The following is a 21,717-nucleotide window of genomic DNA, read 5'->3' as shown; positions in this document are numbered from 1 at the left end:
GCAAAACCTCCCCTCCACTAGCCTCAGGAGAGCCCCATCGGCTCCACGATCTCTCCAACATCCGAATAGCCCTGCCAACGATATCAGGGATCGCCCCAGAAATGCTCGGCGCTGGCAGCAGGGCTTCTGACTGGCTCTGAGGACAGGATCTCCAGGTAAATGAGTGATAGGAGCCAGTCTGCTGGGCCACGCCCCACCCCGACACCTCCTCTGGGGGGCCCTCCAGGCATGCCGCCCCCCAGCCGCCCGCAGGCTCACATGGATCTGGAAGCCATAGTTGCGCTGCACCGCATACTCGGTGACGTCCGTGCAGCAGCGCAGATCGATCTCACCGTCCAGCTCATCTGCCTGCAGCAGGAGGGCTCACGATGGTCCCTGGACTCCAGTGACCCTACCGGGACCCCCAAGCCCCTTCCAGGTATCCCCCGGCACCTGATGGGGGAGCGAGCCCTCCCATCTCATCGTCTCACCTCCTCAGCAGTGGAATCCCTGTAGTACTTGAGGCTTGAATCGGTCAGCACAAACCAGTGCTTCTTCCACTGTGAAGGAGAGATGGTGGTGAGGGAGGGGGTGCGGGGGTGTGGAATGACAGCGTGCGTGCGTGTGTGCACCATTCTGCGGGCACCCTGGGCGCTGCCAGGTCAACCGTTCTGCTTGCAGCAGGGGCCTGGCACCCTCGGCTGCTCTGCTGAGGGGTGGGGGGCAGGGGACAGCGCAGAGTCACAAAATCCACATTTGAAGTAAGCCCCCCCATTTCCTCTCTGCGGGGACAGCATCTGTGAAATGGGTCGGCTTTTCCTCAGTAACCACACCCTTCTTTTCTTTCTCGGGGCCCTTCTCTGATTTGTTGACACTTCCACAGGCTTCCTGATAACTTTCCACCAAGATCACCAAGGCTCCTACATGCAAATCCCACCCAGTGCAATCCAGGAAGGGGATATGACCTGTGTAAGGTCATTTGCCTAGCAAGTCGGGGGCCAGAACTTCAAAAACCTTTTTCCGTACACTGACCCCAGATCAATCACCCCAGTGGTCAAAGACAAGTCTACCAGAGAGCAGGACTGGAAGGGTGCCCAGGGAGAAGCATCCGAGTGCTGGTCGTATTCTGTTTCTCGATCTGGGTGCTGGTTACATGCGTGTTCAGCTATGTGAATACATTATCTGTACATTTATGATGTGGGCTTCTCTCTGCTCCAACCAGGACTAGGTTGGCAGGACACATAAGAGAGGGGTGGGGGCATCAGAACAGCCTGATATGAAAGTGCCAAGCTCAGCCCACCTCTGGGCTTCTGACCGTTCACTGGAAGGCCAGTCGAGGTCCACCCACTGCCAGGGTCAGTGCATGTCCTCCTGGTGCTCTCCCACATCACTAAGCCCTTGTTTATTACTTCAAGTACTTCGTTTTCTTTCCTCAGGAAGACAGTAAGTTTTCAAGGATGTGCCAGGATGATACTTTCTACTTCTTTCCACACTGCCTCCCCTAACAAATACGATTTTAGCATCCAAGAGACCAAGGTTACAACTATTGTATGCCTTGCTAGCTGTGTGTCTTTAGTCAAGTGTCTCGACCTCTCTGAGCTTCAGTTTTCTGACTTATAAAGTAGGGCTAATAAGACCCTAAGCCTCCTAGTGAAGTTAGAAATGCCTAACCCTCCCTGGAACGTCTCTCATGGCACTGCGCATAGGGTCAGGCACTAGGTTGTTGGGGATCGTTCTAAGAGGCTGGCCTTAGAACCACCCTGCTCTTCTGAATGGCCCGAGCTGCTGCTCAGGACAACTGTCCCTCTGTAAAGTGGGGCAGGGGTTCTGTGTCAACTGATCTCTTTGGCCCCTCCAGGCCTAGTCTGTGACTGCCTGAGATGGCAGCTGCATGGGCCTCAGGTGCCCTGAGTTCTAGGCCAGGGTTTGCCCAAAGTGCTGCTAGGCCCAGAAGAGATTAAAGCCCTTGTGGGCCTGTCTCCTGTCTGTGCACCGAGGGGTTGGGCTGGCTGAACTCCCAGGGCCCTTCCAGCTCGGACATTCCAAAACCCTGTGAAAGAGAATGAGTAACGGCCAGTTCTGGGTGGAGCCCATAATCTCTGCCCTCCAGAGACCCTGGGTGGGGGAGGCCGGGAAGGGTCACTGGCAGGGTGCCCAGCCTTGTGTGAGCCTGGAGCCCAGCCACCAGAGGACTGGCAAGCAGGCAGCGGGTACGAAGGCTGTAGGCTGGAGGGAATAAAGCGTGTGGGTAGGAAACACAATGAGATTCCCTTTGGCTCCATGCCCTCCCCGGCATGCGGGCTGCACACAGACTCAAGCCACAGGCGCATGCAGGACCTGGGCGGGGAGATGTCCCTTCTCAGGCTGGGTGGGCAGGAGGCCAGCTCCAGCTTCAGCTTGGCAGCCAGAAGGTAGAGCTGGTGCAAGGCTACTGTCCCTTCTGGATGTAAAGAGGCGCACGTTAGAAAAAGGGAAGGGTTATTAGCTGAGGCCCATCAGGCACTGGGGGCTGTGTGGGACCCTTTACATGCTTAATCTCTGTGACTCCGTTATCCACCCTGGAAAGAACTATTACTATCCAGTATGTCCATTTCACAGATGAGGCCACCGAGGCCAGAGGAAGCTGTGACTCACCCGATGGGGCCCCAGGTTGGTGAGACTTCAAGAAATGTGGTCTGAGCCCCACCCCCAGGGTTGGGGGGAGCTGCTGCAAAGCTGAGTCTTTGGGAATCTGTACGTGCCTCAGGCTGGATGATCTCTGTGAACGCTTCCATCCCAGACCCTTGGATACCCAGCCAGGGTCGTCAAGAGGTGGGAGGGCTGAGGGGCTCTTGGTGAGAGGAGGGGATGGGGTGCAGGGCGTGAAGCACCAGGAGGCCGCCATCCCTGGTGACCTTTACAGACTGCAGACTGCTCCAAGAGGCTGAGATGACTAGCAGCCTCTGCCCTCCTACCCCACAGCCCAAGGCCTTCTTTCTAACAGGACAAGAAACATCCTACCCTCAAGCCTCCCACTCCGGCCCCCACCCTGTACCCTCTCCACCCTGAAGCCAGGGTCTCTAGAAAGCCGGACAGGCCAGGGAAGCAGCTCAGCCACCTGGGCCCTGCAGCAACCCCACCTCCCACCCCCCCACCCCACCCCCGCCTCAGCCCTCCTACCTCTCCAGGTTCATCCAAGATTGACATCCATCCCTTCTTGAAGTTGAGCAGATCGGGCTATGGGGAGAGGAGGGGGCAGATGAGTCAGGCCCAGCAAGAACCAAAGGGGCCTTGGGAGGAAGGGGGGGGCTGACCATCCTGCCCCCGAGTGAGGGAGGGCTGAGGGCCCAGGTAGCCCCCTAAATCCAGGCAGGCTCCCCAGCCACTGAGGCAGCCTTGGTCCCTTTCCCGAACATCCAGCAATCTCTGAGAGGCGGGCTGGGTGACTGGCCACCCACCACAGACCTCTGAGCTCCCTTCCCACCAGCCGGCTTCCTCACCTGAGAGTGGGACAGGGGGCAGGAGATCTCTGACTGTAAAAAGGGACCCTTAGAGAGCTCAGAGGACAGGCCAGATCAGCAGGGCTGAGCGAACCGTCCAGTTCTTCTCGCTGATGAGGCCCAAGCGGCCCAGCAGGACAATGCCTTAACGCTCCTACCCATTCCCAACCCACTAACCCTCCCATGGTCCAACCAGCCCTGCACTTCCCTCATCTCCTGGAGAGCCTGAAAGATGGAGCCAGGCCCAGGCTGAGGTCAGAGACCTCCTGGTCCCCCCTAGATCTCTGGAAGGGCCGGGGAGATGGTACCTCAGTCCCAGCAAGCCCTACCTGCCGGGTGCTGCTCAGGGGGGCACGGCCCCGGGGTCTGGGGGCTCCCAGCTGTAGCATGTTCCACAGGGGCCTGTGAGCTAGGTCCCCCACCTAACCCTAGATGACGAAACTGCTCATCCAGGCATTTTCTCTGGCCAGGCCTATCCACAGACCCTCCCTGCCTGCTGGGGAGACCACTCTCTCGTCTAAGTCCCGGTCCACCTGCAGAGGTTCAGCTCGTGCCCACTGGCGGGCCAGGCTGGCAGGCAGGGAGGAGGCGGCCACCTGTTGCCATGGCTCTGAGCCCACCTATCAGCACCTGCATCACAGCCTCACCAGGCCAAGGTGTCCGGTTGCATGGAGGGAGCGGGTGGCATGGCTCAGTGGGGTAGGCGGCGATGGCGGTGGCGGCTGGAAACCTGGAAACCGGAGCCACCTGACCTGGCCACCTCCCCTGACCCGCCTTCCTGTCAGGGAGCCCCATTCTCCTCTTCCTCAGGTGGAGGAAGAGACCTGAGAGGGGCTTGGGCCAGCAGCCTGGACATCTTGAGCCGTCTCCAGCCATGGCCTTGGGACCAGGGCCCCTGGATCTCGGCAGGCCGGCAGCCCAACTCCTGCATCACAGCCCCTGCCCGGAGACCTGTCTGAGGGAAGGGACACAGGCTCTGCCCAGACCTGGGAAACCCCAGGCTGCGTATGCCCTGTCTGCTCTCTCTCCTTCCCCACCCTGTTCCCCACGTGGGCCGGAAGCCGCTCAGCGTGGTTCCGAGCTAAGACTGAAGACCGGTAGCCACGCTCAGGGCCACCAAGTCACCTGGGTCCACATGCAGATGGAGACCGCCCCCGTGGCCCCAGGGGAAACGTGCTGAAGAAACATCCACCCTCCTCTACCTCCCTGATCTAAATTCTGTGCTTCTGAGGCAGTCCGCACCTCCACCTCCTGGCACTGAGAATGAGAAGCCAGGCCTTCTGGGATGGACCACGGAGCTGGCATCACTGTGCTGACCCGAAGAGAGCCCCCGGAAAGGACAAGCAGATAACCCAGCCAATCAGACTGAGCTGAGCCAGGGCTGGGAGATCAGCCGTGGGCTTCCAGAGGCTGAGGAAGGGCAGGAATGACAGGCTGGGACCCTGAGGGCTGCCTGGGAAGTGGGGTCACGGTGACCTTCCTAAGTCACATGCCCTCCCTGAGCCCGGCTGCCTGATGTGGCTAATGATAGCGGGGCCCTGCCCTCCTGCCGGTTCCGTGAGAGAACTGAATGGGCCACACATGGAGACACCAGCACACACACCACACACATGCCGCACACGTGCCGCATCAAGCACGAGATGGTGCAGTGACCTTGGGGACAGGAGCTTTTAAACCTGCTGGCAGGAGAGGTCCTGAAGTCACCCTGCAACCCCCCCAGGGGTCACAAGGTCTGATAACATAAATTTCCTCCCCTGCACCTTCACGTGTGGCTCCCAGGCCCAGACACTATTCCTCCTCCCGAAGGAAGCTCCCTTTCTCCTTTTTCCTTTCCGGAGCACTGACAGGTCCTCACAGTGGGCCCTCGTTCCTTTGGTCACAGGTCAGCACTGCCTCCCGCTGGCCTGGACCATCGACACAGCCTCCTGTAAGGACACTCTGGCAGGGGACCCGATCCAAAAGGCCGAATGTCACAAGCCGCTTAAAACCTCCAGGGATGGCTCCAGACGGCTTCAGAACAAGGTCCAGCTGCCTTAGGATGGCACAAAAGCCTTAACCTGGACTCCCCACTGCTTAGGGGGCCCCATGTTTATGTCATCACACATCCTCTCTGATGCCCAACACATCAGGACTAGTAGGGCCCTCCACACACGCCTGTGTCCTCTGCTTGAATTACCAGGCCGCCGCCTCCTCCTCCTTCGACCAGGCAAACCCCTTCTCATGCCTTAAGACCTGGCTTAACTGCCACGGCAGAGGCCCCTTTCCCAGTACACACCACACACCACACCAGGCGACCTCCCACGGCCTCTGTTGCATCTGTGATTGTCTTGAAGCCATTTCCTTATCCCTCACAGGCTAGACTAGAAGCAACTCAGTCAGGGAGTTCATGCCCCAAGACCGGAGGACTCAGGGAACATTCATAAAAATTTCTTTCTTTCTTTCTTCTTCTTTCTTTTTTTTTTTCGCTTTCTTTTTTTTTCCTCTGGAACCAGGCCCCTGTTCTACGCCAGGAAATAAGCTGTGAACAAGAGATGTGGCCCCTGCCCTGGTGAAAACTCAGGGCAGAAACAGACAATAAACAAGCGCACAGGTATATAATTTGATGCCGGGCAGCAGCTGGGGAATGAAGCTCCAGGGGCGAGGCTGCACCCGGCTAGCGCAAAAGGAGGTGGAGCAGATCCTGACTCCAGGCCTGGCTTCCCGAAGCCTCTAAGCATTTACCCAGTCACAGCACCTTTGCCACTTGCTCGTTCAGATTCCTGAGGTCGGGGAGATGGGGCCAGAAGAGAGGAAAAGGGTATGAAGAAGAAACAGGAAGGACACCGGCCTGGAGCAGGCTCAGGTCTGAAAGCGGCCAGGATGAATCCGGTAAACGCTGTCAAAGGTGACTGTGAGCCTCCCCTCCGCTCCGAAACCTCTCATGGCTCCCCAGTGCCCCTGACCAAAGCCCAGGCTGCTCTTCCTGGCCTCTGAGGCCTCCTCCCCAAGTCCCTTTTCTATGTTTTCACCATTTAATTCCCCAAATATGGGCACCAGCCTTTGTCCACACTGTCCCTCCTCCCCCAGCCATCTCCACCTGACCAAGTCCTACAGTCACAGGAGGACATCTCCCTCGGGAAGCCCCTCCCATCAGCAGGGATGTGCTGTCTTCCTCCACATGCTGCTTCTAGCAGCCTTACCCGTGTTCAGTGTGCTTCCCCAGGAAAGGCAACTGTGTACATTTCTTATCTCATCCTGAGAGAAGACTGGGACAGACCTGGTTACAAACTCTGGCTCGGCCAGGGCCCAGCTGTGTCACCTGTAACTTCACCTCTCTACACCTCAGTGTCCTCATCTGTTAGATGGGGAGTTACCATCAACCTTCAGGGTTCCAATGTGGTAATGTGAAAGCACCCAGTTCAGGGCCTGGCAGGCACACAGTCAGCAATGAAACCACCCCCCACTAGCCTGCTGGGGGGGCGGGGGCGGGCGGCCAAGACACTGACTCAGCTCCTCCCCCCACATCCCTCTCTACTCCTCCCTGACAGGGAAGGGGAGGCTGCTGACAACAGGAAGGGCCGGCAGAGAGGTGGCAGGATGTGCAGAGCCTGAGGAAGTCCAGGCAGTGAGCAGGTCATCACACTCACAGGGGCAGGGCCCCTGCATACAGCACCCTGCTCAACTCTCCCCACCCTCCTCATCAGGCTGTCAGAGCCTCCCTAAGTCACTTGCCAGAAACCAAAAGCAGTCCTGCCCCTCTCTTCCAGAACATCACAGTCAAGGGGCCAGAGTGACGTGGAAAAGGGCTACTCCTTCCCTTACAATCAGGGTAACCTCTGGCAACTCACCAACGCCCCTCCCCAAGCCTCAGTTTATCTGACTGTAAAATGGGGGTAATGGTGAACTCAGCTATGAGGTGCAATATGATAAATAAGGCGCAGGTATTGAGAGAGCTTGGGTAGGGCTCATCCCCAAGAGAAAGACAAATCCCTGCCATCGTGTTCCCCACCCCCAAGAGCGGGCCTGCCCCACCCAAGGTCCCAGCGCCGCTGCGAAGTGGCAAGCTCGAAGTGGCAAGCCCGAGAGAACATGGTATCCTGCTGCTTCAGAAGTCCCAGGACAGGCTCTGGTCAGGATGGGAAGAGGCGGCCCCTTCTCACCCACCCAACCTCCGGCCAGCGCCCACACAGGCGTACAGCCTTCCCAGGCCCACATCAGCGCGACCCATCCGAACCAGGGAGCGCCTCTCTCCAGGCCCCGGCGAGACCCAGATCCAGGCCAGGCCCATCTCCGCTCCTCCCGTGGCCCAGAACCCTGAGAGACCCTACGGATCTGGCAGCTTAGGAGGATCAGATCAGGTTTTCACCAAGGGGGGAGCTGGAAAGGAGAAGGGAAAAGGCCACCCGGAATCTGTCCGTGATTGGTCCCGCAAAAGTGAGGGGGTGGTGCCTGGGAACGAGAGTTCCCATCTTCTCGGGGGTTGCCCGGGCTTCTGGCCCAGAAAGGTGAGGCGGAGGCCGGGGGAAGGTGAGGCAGGACGGCCGGCCCGTGCCACCGGGGTCGCCCTGTCTTCCGGCCGAGACCTCCTCTCGCCTCCGAGAAGTGAGGAGGGGGCTGCCCAGGAGGGGAGCGGCTCGGCTCTGGCTCTGGCCGTTGCTCTCATCCGGACCTGGGGCGCAGAGGGGCTGCCCCCCGGGGAGGCACTCACCGTCATGGCGGCACCCCGGGGCGGCGAGAGCAGGAGGCAGGAAGGTGGAAAGGGCTCTCGGGCCGGGCTCAGCGGCGCGGGAATCCCGCCGCCGCCGCCGCCGCCGCCGCCGCCGCCGCCGCCGCCGCCCCTTTCGGCCGGCCGCCGCCGTTCGTCCGGCCCTTCCCTTCCCCGGCGCTGCCCCAGCCCCTTCCATCCGCCCATAAAACTTTTTTTTTTTTTCAAACTTCCTGGGAGGATCCGGGCGGGCCAATGGGCGGCGGGGAAGCCGAGACAAACAGTGGCGGGGGCCGCGAGTAGGCCAATAGGAGCGCGGGAGGGGCCCGGGGGCGGGGTCTGCCGCGACGGGACGGGTGAGCTGGGGCAGTCGGGGCGGGCGGATGGGGGCGGATGGGGGCGGAGGGAAGTGAGGGCGGGCCGAGCTCTGACGGCGGGCAAGCTAGGAGGAAGGAAGGGCCTAGCGTGCAGGTGACTCCGTCGGGCCACGGCTAGGGAGTGCGGGGTGGGGGCAGCCGGGTGTGGCACCCTCGTCGTCCAGCAACGGCTTCCCGACCCACGCCAGCCGCCGGACGGAGCGATGGGTCCGTTAGGCCTCGGCGCCTCGGTTTGATGGCGACATGGGCAAAGCACCCATTACTACCAATTCAGCGGGTCCCACACGCCAAGCCCTGTTCGTTACCCATGTAATGGACTTTCATCCTTACCACAAACCCGACAGGTGATATCCTTGTCCCCATTTTACTAATGAGAAAACGGAGGCTCAGCGAGGTGAGCCAACTTGCCCAGGGTCACACAGTAAGAAGAGAAGGGATTCCTAGGAAGTAATCTAAGCACAAAGTGAGTTCTGGAATTGGTAGTGCCTTTCCTAAACGTGCCCTCCTCACCGGGGGTCTTTCTCGCCTTAAGAACCTCATTTTGGGTTCTTGGGTGTGGGCTATACCCGTTTCTCACTTTCCCAGAACACTTGGTGGTTTGTAAGAGTACATTTGCCCTGCAGAATCTCCTCTAAGCCTGCAGCTGAGGAGGTACTGTGGTGGAATTTGTTGCTAACTGCATGAGGTGGCTTATGGGGCATTGTGATTTAAACCCTGTATTACCTTAAGCAAGGTCCTTAACCTCTCTGTGCCTCAACTTCACCCTCTGTAAAATGGGATAATGCTGTTATCTCACAGGCTACTGTAAGTATTAAGTGTTAATTTAAGTAAAGCACCTAGAACAACCCCTTTATCCCTAGTTAGCTCTCCTTAGGTAGGGGCGCAGGGGAGCTTGGAATAATTACCACTTCAATGATTCTGCCATCTCAGTTTGGGGTTCGAAAATTATTGCTGTCATGATTATAATCACTATCTGCATTTCACAGATAAACAGAGGCCCAGGGAGCTGAAGTTTTCCCAGCATTTCCCATTGGAATTCTCTCCTCCACCCTGAGGAATGAGACCAAGGGTAAGTCCTCCTAGACACTGGCCTTCTGGCATCCCTGTGCTGGGTGTTCCCACACTACCCTGTACCTCACTCAGGCATTTGGTCCTTGGGAGAGTGCATGGACAAACAGAACACCTCAGCTACCACCAATGCCCTACCGCAGTGGCGTGGACACCTGGCAGCACCAGCCTCCTTGCTGGTTTCCTGGCCTCTGGGACTCCCTTCTAGTACCCTCAACACAGTGATGAGGACACTCCCCTGCTCAAAGTTCTTCAACACTTCTCCACTGTTGATACACACATCCTTGTGCCCGCAGTCATGTCCATTATCATCTGGCCCCTGCCTGCTGTCCTCTATCATTAGACACACACATTTCACGTGCTAGGGCTACACAACGCTGGGAAGTCCCAGAATAAGCCAGGTCCTCTGTACCTCCCTAACTGCACATGTTGTGCTGTGCCATGCCTGGAACACTTCCCTTCCTGTCCTCTTATGCCCCAACACACACACACTCACTCTCTCCCTTCCCTCCCTCCACATGTTTGTTTGCCTGGAAAATTCCTCCTTACCCTTCAAGTCTCAGCCCAAAGGAAGCCAGAGTGCCCCCAGCACAGACTTAGACGCTCCTTTCCCAGGGCTGCCTGCGTGAACTCCCTGCCCAGAGCTCCCTGCATCTGTACACTCCCCAACTCAAGTGATGACCACACAGTGTTCTAATCAATTATATGTCCGTGTCCTCACAAACTGTGAGCTCCTTGTGGGCAGGAATAGAGTGGTTTTTGTCTATATCATGGTAAGCCTAGGGCCTCAGCCCACATTAGGTCCTTAGTAAACATTGGTCGAGTGAATGAATGCACAAATGAAGGAATGACTGCCTCATTGCAACTTGCCCCGGTAAGACAGAGATGGCACGGCTTCAGGGACCCAGGATTGACTCATTAAACAGAGCCACCAAACCTTGGGGTTATCCAGTCTCAAAGCGTTACTCTATTGAAGATAACAGTGTGAGGCTCAGAGAAGGGAGACGATGGCCCAAAGTCACACAAGTTAGGGGCAGAGACAGAACTCAAGCCCAGGCTTCCTAGCTCTTGACCTTGGACTAATTTCACTGTCCAGCCCAAGAGATGTGTGAAGCTGCTTAAAGTAACTGTCTGGGTGGTTCCACTAGCAGTTCCATCTCTCAGCTCCTGATTTTCCTCATTCCCAGGTGAGAGAATAGCTGCAAATTCATTGAGCCTCAGTTGCCACATCTGTCCAATGGAGAAAATCTGCAGAGACTCTCAGGGCTGCAAGGAGGACTTAGGGAGATACGGATGCACAGAGGTGGGGGGGTGGGCTCTGAAGTCGGCCAGAGCAGGGTTCAAATCTTAGCTCTCCCCCATTGTGTGACCTGGAACAAGTGAGTTTCATTCCCTCATCTATGAAATGGACAATATGAACTGTACCTAGTATGCCTAGTGGTGAGGATTCAATGCAATCAGATGTGCCACACACTGAACACAGAGCTGAGCACATAGTAGGTGCACAATAAATGCTGGCCATCATCACCATCATCATCATCCCAGAGTCCATTTCCCCATTTCTCTCCCCCTTCTCTCCAGCCAAAAACTTACCTGCCCCCTCCTGCCGGAACTGCTGTGTGTTAGTGACCCTTAGTTAGGTTGATAAGGTAATTCCCGCCCATGGCTTGAAGATACCACTCTGCCCAGATAACCACGTTTGCCTGGTTACCCTTGTGCCTTAACCCCCAAAGAGCAGCAGCGAGGAAATTAAGAAGTGGATGGAGAAGCTAGTGTTTGGATGCCCCCCTACCCGTACCCCACCCCATCACACCTCTGTGCATCCTGATTTCCCTGAGTCTTCCCTGCAGCCCTGATCATCTCCATAGATTTTTTTTTCCCCATTAGACAGATGTTGCAACTGAGGCTTGGTGAGTTTGGCTGCTGCCATTCTCTCATCTAGGAATGAGGAAAATCAGCAAGAGGCCAGTTCCTCTAAACCAGGGGTCCCCAGCCCCCAGGCTGTGGACTGGTACTGGTCCTTGGCCTGTTAGGAACTGGGCCGCGCAGCAGGAGGTGAGTGGCGGGCAAACGAGCGAAGCTTCATCTGCCACTCCCCCGTCGCTCCCCATCGCTCCCTGTCGCTTGCATTACCACCTGAACCATCCCCCCCACCGCCTGTCCATGGAAAAATTGTCTTCCACGAAACCGATCCCTGGTGCCAAAAAGGTTGGCGAACGCTGCTCTAAACCATAGCTGTGCAACCTCGGGCAAGTCTACCTCACCTCTCTGAGTCCCGGTCCCTTCATCTGTAGAATGGGTATATAGGCTCTCAGCCTAGAGCTAGACCCCAAGCTGATGAGAGTATGAGAGTCTGCCTGTCACCGAGAGAAGAGACCCCATGAGCCAGGCTGTGGCTCCTGGAGATGGCCAGGCCTCTTCCCTCCCACCGTGAAGGGGGCAGGAGAGCACAAGTCACAGCTGCCTCCCCTCCCCGCCCTTGAGAAAACCACCAACCAGAGGCCTGAGTGTTTACAGCCCTCTCTGGGCAGGGAATGGGTTACGTAATGCCAGATGTTTGTGCAACTGGCTCAGACCCAGGTCTGAGACACACTTTGCAATCCCAGAGCCCCTCGCAGGCCCTCCCTCCCTCTCCCCCTTGCTCCCAGCCTGGCTCCCCTTGGCCTATTTGCTGATTGGGAGCTTTCAGCTGGGTGGATTATTCCATCACCCCTCACCCTGAAAGCTGAAAACAGCCCCAGCCTGGTCCTGCAGGTGGGACGTCCCCCTCGCTGCAGAGACCACGGAAGCTCTGGGCTCTGCTTCCAGCTCTCCTTCCTCACATGGGGCCTCCACATCTCTCACTCTGAGCCCCTACTGGCTTTTCTTTGACTGACACCAGCCTCCTCCCTCCCTTCCCCCACTCTCCCCACCCTCACCCCAGCCCCACCCCACTGGAGCCAGCCTACCCTTTGCCACCTGAGGACCCCCAGAGACAGCAGGAACGGATTGAACAGCGTGGGACGGTCCCCGGGCATCCGCCATGAGGTCACCAGTCGGCCCTTGAGTGGGCTCTCAGCCTTGCCCTCCGCTGGCCTCTTGTCTGCCTGTCAAACAGGGTCCAGTGTTGGCCCCCACGTCCCTGACGACAGCCTCCCCTGCCCATGCTGCCATGCCCACCTCAAAGGCCCAGGGTTGCCATCTTTCTCCTCTCCCAGAACTGCCAAGGTGGACTGCCACGTGTTCACACCGCGTGGTATTGGTTGACAGGGCTCCTGGGGTGCAGCGCCCTTGGGGATATGCACTTCTCCACCCTCAGGTCAGACCCCAGGTGGCCGGCGGGAGGGGAGTGCGGACCACAGATGTGTATTCAGCCCGCATAAGGTTTTCAGATTATTTTGCATTAGGTTCCAGTGTTAAATAATCATGTAGTTTAACACATAGCTACATATTTCCAGCTCCTCTTGAAATATCTAAAGATGGAGAAACTCTGGGCTCCTCTTCCCCAAGGCAACAACCCTCTGGAGCCAAGGGGTCACTCAAGGGCCCCCTAATCCTGAGTCCTCCATCTGCCTACTCTCCTCCCCTTTGTGAAAGGAATGAGTCACAGACTTCCACAGCCACACACCCGGCAGAGTCCCCAGTGCACCCTCTTTGGAGTCATCCTTGTTGGGGAAACTGAGGCCCCAGTGAAGCAGAGGCATTTGCCCAAAGTCACACAACAAGTTACTGGCAGAGGCAGGGCAGAGCCCAGGTGTCCCAACTCTTCAGAATCCAGGGATTCTCTGGATGTGGGACATGAAGCATCAAAGCACAGATCCAGGGCTTTGGGGGGAAGGCCTGCCTCCACCCTGCACCTCATCGCCATCACAGCCCTGACCACTAGACCGTGGGCTCCTTGAGGGGGCTTTGGGGGGAAGGCCTGCCTCCACCCTGCACCTCATCGCCATCACAGCCCTGACCACTAGACCGGAGGCTCCTTGCTGGTGCTTCATGTCGCCCCTGGCCCACACCCAGGCATACACAAGGTGCTCACGAAGGGTATGTGAATGAATGAGTGAGGCAGTTATCAATTCTGTCCAGTCCAGGCTTCCTGGGGGGGGATTGAGAGGTTTTCTGAGTTGCTGGGGCAGGCCAATTTCATGGAGACTAGAGGGGGACACCTGTATTGCTGTTTCGTCTTTGTTCACAAAACTGCCCCCAGGAAGTATGAAGAAATAACCCAGAAAGAGGAAGAGCAAAGTTGCCGGAGTCCCTGTGAGAGCTGGAAGTGCTTTTGGTGACCAGTCCCCGTTCCCTCCCATTTCACAGATGGGAAGACTGGCCCACCAAGCAGTTAGAATGCTGCTTCTACTATGCGAGGCCACGCAGGCAATCAGGGCAGAGCCAGGAAGCGGCGTTGGGGGTAGCAGAGAGAGCGCTGGGTAAGAGATCCTGAGCCCTAGGTCCTAATTTGAGCCCGACCACCGACCGGCTATGTGATCTGAGATGACTGCCTACCCCTCCTTTCCTCATCTGCACAGTCAGGGGCTGGGCAGAATCCCTCCAGCTCTGACTAGCGGCAGGGCCAGACTTGGGGGCTCCAGACTGCCAGACAGACACCCCCCCCCGCCCACCCCCGTCACACCCAGCTTCTCAGGAAGCGGCATGGGGAACAGCAGAACAACAGCAGGATTAGAAAAGCACAGCCTCAAACCGCCTGGTGTTCTCCTCGCCCCCCGCTGCCCCAGGCCCTCAGCTCTGACCTCACCTCTCTGGAGGCTGCGGGTGATGAGAACAGTCTGTTTGGCAGGTCTGTGGGGAGGGGCGGGGCAGAGCATGTGCTCCAGCTGCAGCCAGGCCTCAGAGCGGCCTCGGCGGGTCCCACCCCTTGCACACATCTCTCCCGCCCCAGGACCCTGGAGCTCCTCCAGGCCCAGCTGACTTCTGTACCTCCTTGGCCCTCTTCAGTGCTTCTCTGGCTCCAGCTCCTGGAAGCTCTACCCTTTCTCCCAGCCTGGCCAACCCTCCAGAATCAGGAGGACCTTGCCTTCAGAGACCATCAGGGCCAAACTGCCATTTGCCCAGGGAAGGGCAGCGACCTTTCAGGGCATCCTAGCAAGTTGAAAGCAGAGCCCTAGGCTTCTGACCCTAGGACTGTCCACCCACCCAGATGCGGTGGAGCCCCTCTTCTCGATGTCCCCATGGCAGAGCCAGCCTTGGTCTGGATGACCCCAGAGCTGATCTGAGGGCCTCAGCGCACCTCCAACCTGATTTCCCTTCCCTTCCCCTCCCTCTGTGCCCACACCCATGACCCAACTACCGAGTCTGCCTGCTTCTGGTCAGTCAGTGAGTCTTGGCCTCTGCTTCCTTCTGACTCCTCAGGCTCCTTTGATTGGAACTGGAGGTAAGAAAGAACACAGCTTAGGTCAGATTATTCCCCAGGTTCCAACTTCTTATGCATCCATTCGTCATCCATCCATCTAACATCAATAGACCCATGTATCCATCCAACCATCCAGAATCCATCCTATGTCATCCACCCACTCATCTAGCCAACATCCATTATCCCAATACATGCATCCTCAATTTATTCATCATCTATTCATCCATCCTGTATCCACGGGACTTCCCTGGTGGTGCGGTGGTTAAGAATCCACCTGCCAATGCAGGGGACATGGGTTCGATCCCTGGTCCGGGAAGATCCCACGTGCCGTGGAGCAACTAAGCCCGTGAGCCACAACTACTGAGCCCGTGCGCCTACAGCCCGTGCTCCGCAACAAGAGAAGCCACCCCAATGAGAAGCCTGCTCACCGCCACCAAGAGTAGCCCCCACTCACCGCAACTAGAGAAAGCCCACGCACAGCAACGAAGACCCAACGCAGCCAAAAATAAATAAATTAATTAAAAAAAAACTATATCCACGTATCCTTCCTCAATCCATCCAACATCCATTCATCCATCTACCCATCCTTCCAACATTCATTCACCATCCATCATCCATATTCCACAACATTTACCCATCCATGCAACATCTATCTATCCAGCACCCTTCATCTGTTCCATTCATCACCCGTCTATCCATTCATCCATCCACCCATCCAACATCTGTTTCTCATTTGTCCAACATATATCATCTATCCATCACCCGTTCATACATCTGTCATCCATCATTCATCCATCAACTACCCACGGACCTACCCACCTTCCGTCTGTTTCTTGCAAGCCCTCAAGCATCCATGTATTCACTGGTCAACCAGCCACTAAGCTCATCTCCTTTGTGTCAGACCCTGGGCCAGGGGCCAGAGGTACAGAGATAAAGTAGGTGCATCTCCTGCCCGCATGGAGCTCATGTTTTTTAAGGGAAAACGACAACTGAGTGTGACCAGATGAAGAGGAGCAGAACTACCAAGCCCGGAAGGGAAACATCACCAATCCAGGGGTGGCGTGAGTATTCAGGGAAGGCGTCTCAGAACAGGGCAGCTGATCTAAGACTCAAACAATGAACAGATGTTTGGTGAGTGAAGAGGGAAGGGAAGAGCTTCCTAGCTAGAAACAGCAGGCACAAGGGCAGGGAGATGTGCTCACAGAGCTCTGCAGCCAGCTCAGCACAGCTAGAGGGCAAATCTGGGGGGAAAGGAAGGCCAGGAGGCCTTGAACGCCATGCCAAAGATTTCCTAGAGGTGACCAGCTGGAGCCCCAGCAGGACCTGGTGAATGCCTCTGCTGTGTCATCTGTGAAATGGCCTGAAGCACCTGGTGTTCCTGCCCCTCCCCAGTCACCATCTCCTAACCACCCAGGGACCCCTGAGCCTCACCATGGAGTAACTCTAGCTAGAGAATCTCTTTCCTCCCTCTTCTCTTTGACCAGACCAGCCTGCAGCATCCCAGCGTCCACTGGGACGCAGCATCTTCTCCCTGAGCTGCCTGTGGTGGTCCACCTGCCTGCCCAACAAGCCTGATAGCAACCTCTCATGTGGGGCCCCAAGTCCCCTCTTGGTCCCAAGGGCAGGACCAAGCTGGCTCATCCCTGCATCTCTGGTGTCTGTGCATTGAGTTGATCAGGGGAGAAATCGAGAGCAGCCTCAGGGAAATGCAGGGAAGGGGGCTCCCTAGTCCTTCCATGGGCTCAGAGGCTCCACAAAATAGTGGTTAAAAGCTTGGGCTTTTCCAAGACATGGAAACAACCTAAATGTCCATCAACAGATGAATGGATAAATAAGATGTGGTGTATATACACGTGGTGTACACACACACACACACACACACACACACACACACACACACACACAGGAATATTACTCAGCCACAAAAAAGAATGAAATAATGCCATTTGCAGCAACATGGATGGACCTAGAGATTATCATACAAAATGAAGTCAGAAAGAAAGACAAATGTCTTTTGTCTTGCAAACTAGTATATATAGGATGCATAAGCAACAAGGTCCTACTGTATAGCACAGGGAAATATATTCAATATCCTATGATAAACCATAATGGAAAAGAATATGAAAAAGTATATATATGTATAACTGAGTCACTTCGCTGTACAGCAGAAATGAACACAACATTGTAAATCAACTCTACTTCAATAAAATTTTAAAAAGTAAAAACTCGGGCTTTGGAGTCAATACTTTGATCTCACTTCTCTCGACTTATACTTGTGTGACCCCCAGCAAATGCTGAATGAGTCTGGGCCTCGTATCTAGCTGAGGCACATGTGGCAAAGCATGCGAAGCCCCAGGGCCAAGGCCCGGCACACCATAAGCCCTCCCCTGTCATCCGTGGGGGAGGCAGTACTGGGCTGCACATTGTGGAGACGAGGAGGGTCTGGATGAAAGAGCAGGAGCTGCCGCATCGCCCCAGTAGTGCCTGTCAGGGAAGTAGTTGGTCCCGTTTTACAGAGGAAGACCAGGACCAAGAGTCTGGGTGTCCAAAACCACCTGCTGCATTCCTGGTGAGCTGAGGCCAGGTTGCAGGGTTCTGGCCTCCAGGACCCTTCCCACTGACCATCTTCAGGTAAATGCTCTGGGCAGCACCAGAGCACTACTGACTCTGTGACCCTGCCCTGGGCCAGAGACAGGAAGGGATTTGGTGAGCACCTACTATGCGCCAGGCACTGGGCCTACTTTACATATAGGCCCCCATTTAAGCAGCTGTCTCAGCAGCCAGCTCAGCCCAGTGAGCATTTATGCAACCCCTTCTCTCCTCTCTGAGAGGAGCTTATGGGCCAGAGAAAGGTAAGTGAAGCTGTCAAGCTTCACTCCTGGACTTTAAGGAACTTGGAATACAGCAGTGGCGAGGGGACACGACCACGCTGGCTGCAGTCCCAGACAGGGCCAGGTAGAAGCCACCAGAGGCAACACAAACCAAGTATCGTAGGGCCAGGAGGGGAGAAGGGCCTGGCCAGTGTATCTTGCTTGAGGCCTCAGGGTGATCTGCACAGAGCAGACCCGGGGTCCACCCCTACCCTGGCCCTGACTAGCTGTGTGATCTTGGGTGAGTGGCTTAACCTCTCTGTGTCTCAGTTTCCTTGTCTGTAAATAAATAGTGCCTTTCTCATCAGACTGCTGTGAAGATTAAATGAGGAAAATACCATGAAGCATTCAGACCAAGGCTTAGCACACAGTACATGCTCAAAAACAGTGCTCTCATTATCACTGTGCAGTTTGTGCTAGGGGAAGCTTTTGGTCAGGAGGATTGTGTGCAGAAGCTGAGAGGAGGCCTTTCGGGACACTTGTGTGCGGTGGGACTGACTTTCAGGCTGCCCCTCGGAAGTGAGGCTGACTTACCTCCCATTGTAGCGAGCTGGGGCCCTCTGCAGGGCTCCTGCCCCTCAGCTGGCCTGTCTCCTCCAGACCAGCCATAGTTGAGGTCTCTGGTCCACTTGTCACTTTGGTCTTTGGCCACTGGGTGGAGATGCCGGCAGGGCTGGGCGGCTGGGCGGAGCTCTGGGGCCACTGCCCAGGGCTGTATCCATTGACCAGAGTAGCTCCTGCCCCTCCTTCAGACTGGGTGTGTCGCTCTGGCTCCAGCTCCAGAGTACCCTTCGTGCCTGGGGAAATTGTGCCTGGCCCACCCCAGTGTCCAGCCGTGTCCCGGCGGGGCAGCTGGGCCTGCAGGAGCTCCAGGAGGCCTTCCCAGTCCAGCCTCGGAAGAGTGGAGGCGAGTGTCGGCTCCCCCGACTGGGTCCAGGCCCCCTCTCTGGGGGCCATGAGGAGGCCCACCAGGTCCCTCCAGTCAAGCTCGGGCTGCCTCTCGGGGCCACGCAGGTGTGGACAGGCTCCCTCAGCCCCCCAGCCCGTGGCAGGGGTGGTCTCAGGCCTCCAGGGTTTCGAGAACTCTCCTGGGCCTGCCCTGGAGCTCTCTGGGGGCCTCATAGGCTGGTGAGGACTGGACAGCTCCTGCAGGCTGCCCCAGCCCCGCTGAGCTGGCCTGCCAGAGGGCTCCCATGGCCCAGCACTGGGGGGTTCCTCCCAGGCCTCTGCCTGCCCCCTGTGGCAGGGGGGGCCAGCCAGCAGCTTCCAGCTCTCCTCAGACTCCCTGGGAGGGCCCCTCCAGGTTTCCTCTGGGGCTCTGGCAGCCCCCTGCCTGGGCCCCCCAAGTCCTAGCCAGCCCCCCAGGCCTGGGCCCTCCTGCCTGCCCCAGCCTCTCTCCAGGTGTCCGTGTGGGTCCCCGGATCCTGGCGGTCCCTCCAGACTCTGCTGCCCTCCCAGGGGCCGTCTTGGGCCCGCCCGGCCTCTTTCCAGAGGGCTCTCTGTCCGCTGCTCCCTCTCAGGAGTCCTGGCTGACGTCCTCGGGGGCGGCGAGGACCCCTGGAGCCGCCGTTCCCCCTCAGGCCGCCTCTCGGGGCTCCTGGGATGAGGGGGCTCTGCTCGGCTCCGCCGGGCCGGTTCTGCCTGCTTCGCGAGGGGCTTGGTTACCTGAGGATGAGGTGAGGGAGTGGGTGAGGCTCCAGGACCTTGACTGGGTGGTGTCTGTCTAGGAGGACAGGAAACTGGGGTCTTAGCCAGGCTTCAGGGAGTTGCAAGCTCTGTCCTCACGGCAGGCTGGATTAAAGCAGGTCAAAAAGTACCTAGGGTCTCTGGCTTCCCTCCCTGGGGGTGTCAGCCCTTCCCTCTCACCCACCTTCCTCAGTTCCAGAAAAAGATCTGCAAACAGCTGCTCACTTTCCGGACTTCCCCCTCCCCCCCAAGATATTGATTCCAACCTGGGCTATCAGGTGCCGGAATTTCCACCACCAATACTCCATTCACACTGGGTTGGGCCCTGCCATCTAAGAGTTTCTTTAAAAATACCAATCCCCACCCTGGAAGAGACAGCCCTTAGAGCTGGACTGATGTATGGGGAGGTTTTCCCAGAAAACTTCTCAAGATGGCAGGTGCCTAATGAAGGACGGGGACAGCATGGAAGGGCCGTCTTCAGGATGGACTGATGGGGTCTGGCTCAATTTTGCTGGCTCTTTGGGAGAGGGAGGAGCTGGACGCCCATGATTGGGACTCTGACCCTTTCGTAAAGAACCTCCCTTCCCAGGACCCCCGCCCAGCACCTGGGGGAGGGGAGAAGCTGTGGCTCACCCCTTGGGGGTGCAGGGGCCCCGGGCAGGCTGGCAGTGCTCACCTCCCTGCTGAGGGCAGGGCTGGACTGTCTTCGGAGAGGTTGGCTCTGAACTTGGCTGGGCCGCTGCGACCGCCCCTCATCCCGGGTCTGGAAGGCCCCCGGTGCCTCGGACTTCCTATGAGCAAACGCACCGCCCCTCTGAGGGCCCTTGGGACTGCCCCACTCCCGGCACCCCAGCTCCTCTACTCCCACCCCCAGTGGAAGAGATGTAGCAGATCCAGTGACCCACCACAAGCTCGTTGAAGGGCCTTAAGTGAGGGACGATCCTTTCAGGGCCTCAGTTTCCCCTTCTGCAAAATGGGGATAGTCGACACTGCCCTATTCTACTTGCCTCATGGGGCTGTTGGGAAGATGAAATGAGAAAAGGGGTGGGCAAAGGTCGGGGAGCTCAGCCTTGGCCTTGACCGCCTCCTGTCTCACTCAGTACTTCCTTTCTGGCCGCCACCCCACTGGCAGCCCACAGTTCACCCTCAGACAAAGGCTAGACTGGTCCTTGTGGGAATTAAGATTTATTGAGCACCTACCGTGTCACAGGCAGTGTGCATGCGTGATCATAATGGCAAACATTTATGGAACACTTCCTGTGTCCCAGGCACTTGTACTATCTCATTTCAACTCCTGCAATCCATGAGGTGGAGACAGGAGAGGCAGAATGACATATGCCCCCATATTCCATTCTTTCTGCCCATTTTCTGTCCATATGGTAAATTTTGGACTTCCCAGGCCAACCTGTTTTTCCCCTCAGTACTAGCTGCAGCCCTCTAGCTGTTGGTTAAAGAGCTCTTAGCAAGATCAGAAGGAAGAAACATCCTCTTTTCCCCACAACTCCAGAAAGGCCAACATAAAATCGCCCATGCAAATGTCATTTCTAAGACACCCAGATTTCAGGCATTGTTGCCACGTCCGGCGAAGACAACCTCTAAGCTGTGGAAAGTCCCTAGTTCCAGCTAGTTGTCTTGCTTAATAATCGTTAGCCATGGCTATTAATATTTAACGTGACATCTCTGTTGAAATGTAGGAACATTAAACAGAATCTGGGTACATCTCTCCCCTCCCCTGTGTGAGGGGGTCAAAAGAAAAGACCTAACCACTCCACTGGGTATTTAGGATATTTATTGCAAGAGGGTTTGAGAGTCAGACTTCATCTAAATTCACAGATGGAGCTGTGTCTCCGGTGGCTGAACCAAACCAGAAGGCTGGGAAAGATGACCAGGTGCTGACCTTGACCCAGCCAGTGAAACAGGAAGAAGAATCTCTCCTCAGGTCTGAGCCAGGACCCATACCCTGCAGTCTGCCTCCAGCTTGGGGACTAGGCTGAAACTCTACAGAGGCTTTAGAAAGTGAAACAATTAAGGCCTTGGGCTTTGTTCTTGTCTTACGGCTTTTGCCAATGTTATTGGAATCAGATCCATAAACTAATTTGACTTTTTAGCCATTCTTAGCATTGGACTCACAGGAAACCAAAGTTCCCTGCTCTGGAGTAACTGTTTCTAAGTTTGACGGCTGCCTGATCAGGTTCAATTTTTAATCCAATTTGAAGCGAGAGAGTTTCCT

General features: G+C 56.7%; 1 protein-coding gene across 3 annotated transcripts in view; it reads right to left on the bottom strand.

The window, feature by feature from the left end:
• The window catches only part of TRIOBP (TRIO and F-actin binding protein), a gene marked incomplete at its 5' end in the record, with an annotated part of 56,511 nt that overhangs the window by 15,618 nt on the left and 19,176 nt on the right, over window positions 1-21,717 (bottom strand). For 2 of the 3 annotated variants that reach the window (XM_082849453.1, XM_082849454.1), the window contains 4 exons: window positions 259-348; window positions 471-539; window positions 3,139-3,195; window positions 8,146-8,719. In XM_082849453.1, coding sequence (XP_082705579.1) covers window positions 259-348; window positions 471-539; window positions 3,139-3,195; window positions 8,146-8,349 — 420 coding nt within the window. Of the gene's footprint in view, window positions 1-258; window positions 349-470; window positions 540-3,138; window positions 3,196-8,145; window positions 8,720-14,868; window positions 14,947-18,335; window positions 19,467-20,163; window positions 20,279-21,717 lie in introns of those variants that run through there. The other variant, XM_082849452.1, reaches the window with a different exon arrangement.

This window comes from Leucopleurus acutus (genome assembly GCF_964270905.1).
Source record: "Leucopleurus acutus genome assembly, chromosome: 11".
NCBI classification, from domain to species: Eukaryota; Metazoa; Chordata; class Mammalia; order Artiodactyla; family Delphinidae; genus Leucopleurus; species Leucopleurus acutus.
This window is presented reverse-complemented; position numbering and strand designations above follow the sequence as displayed.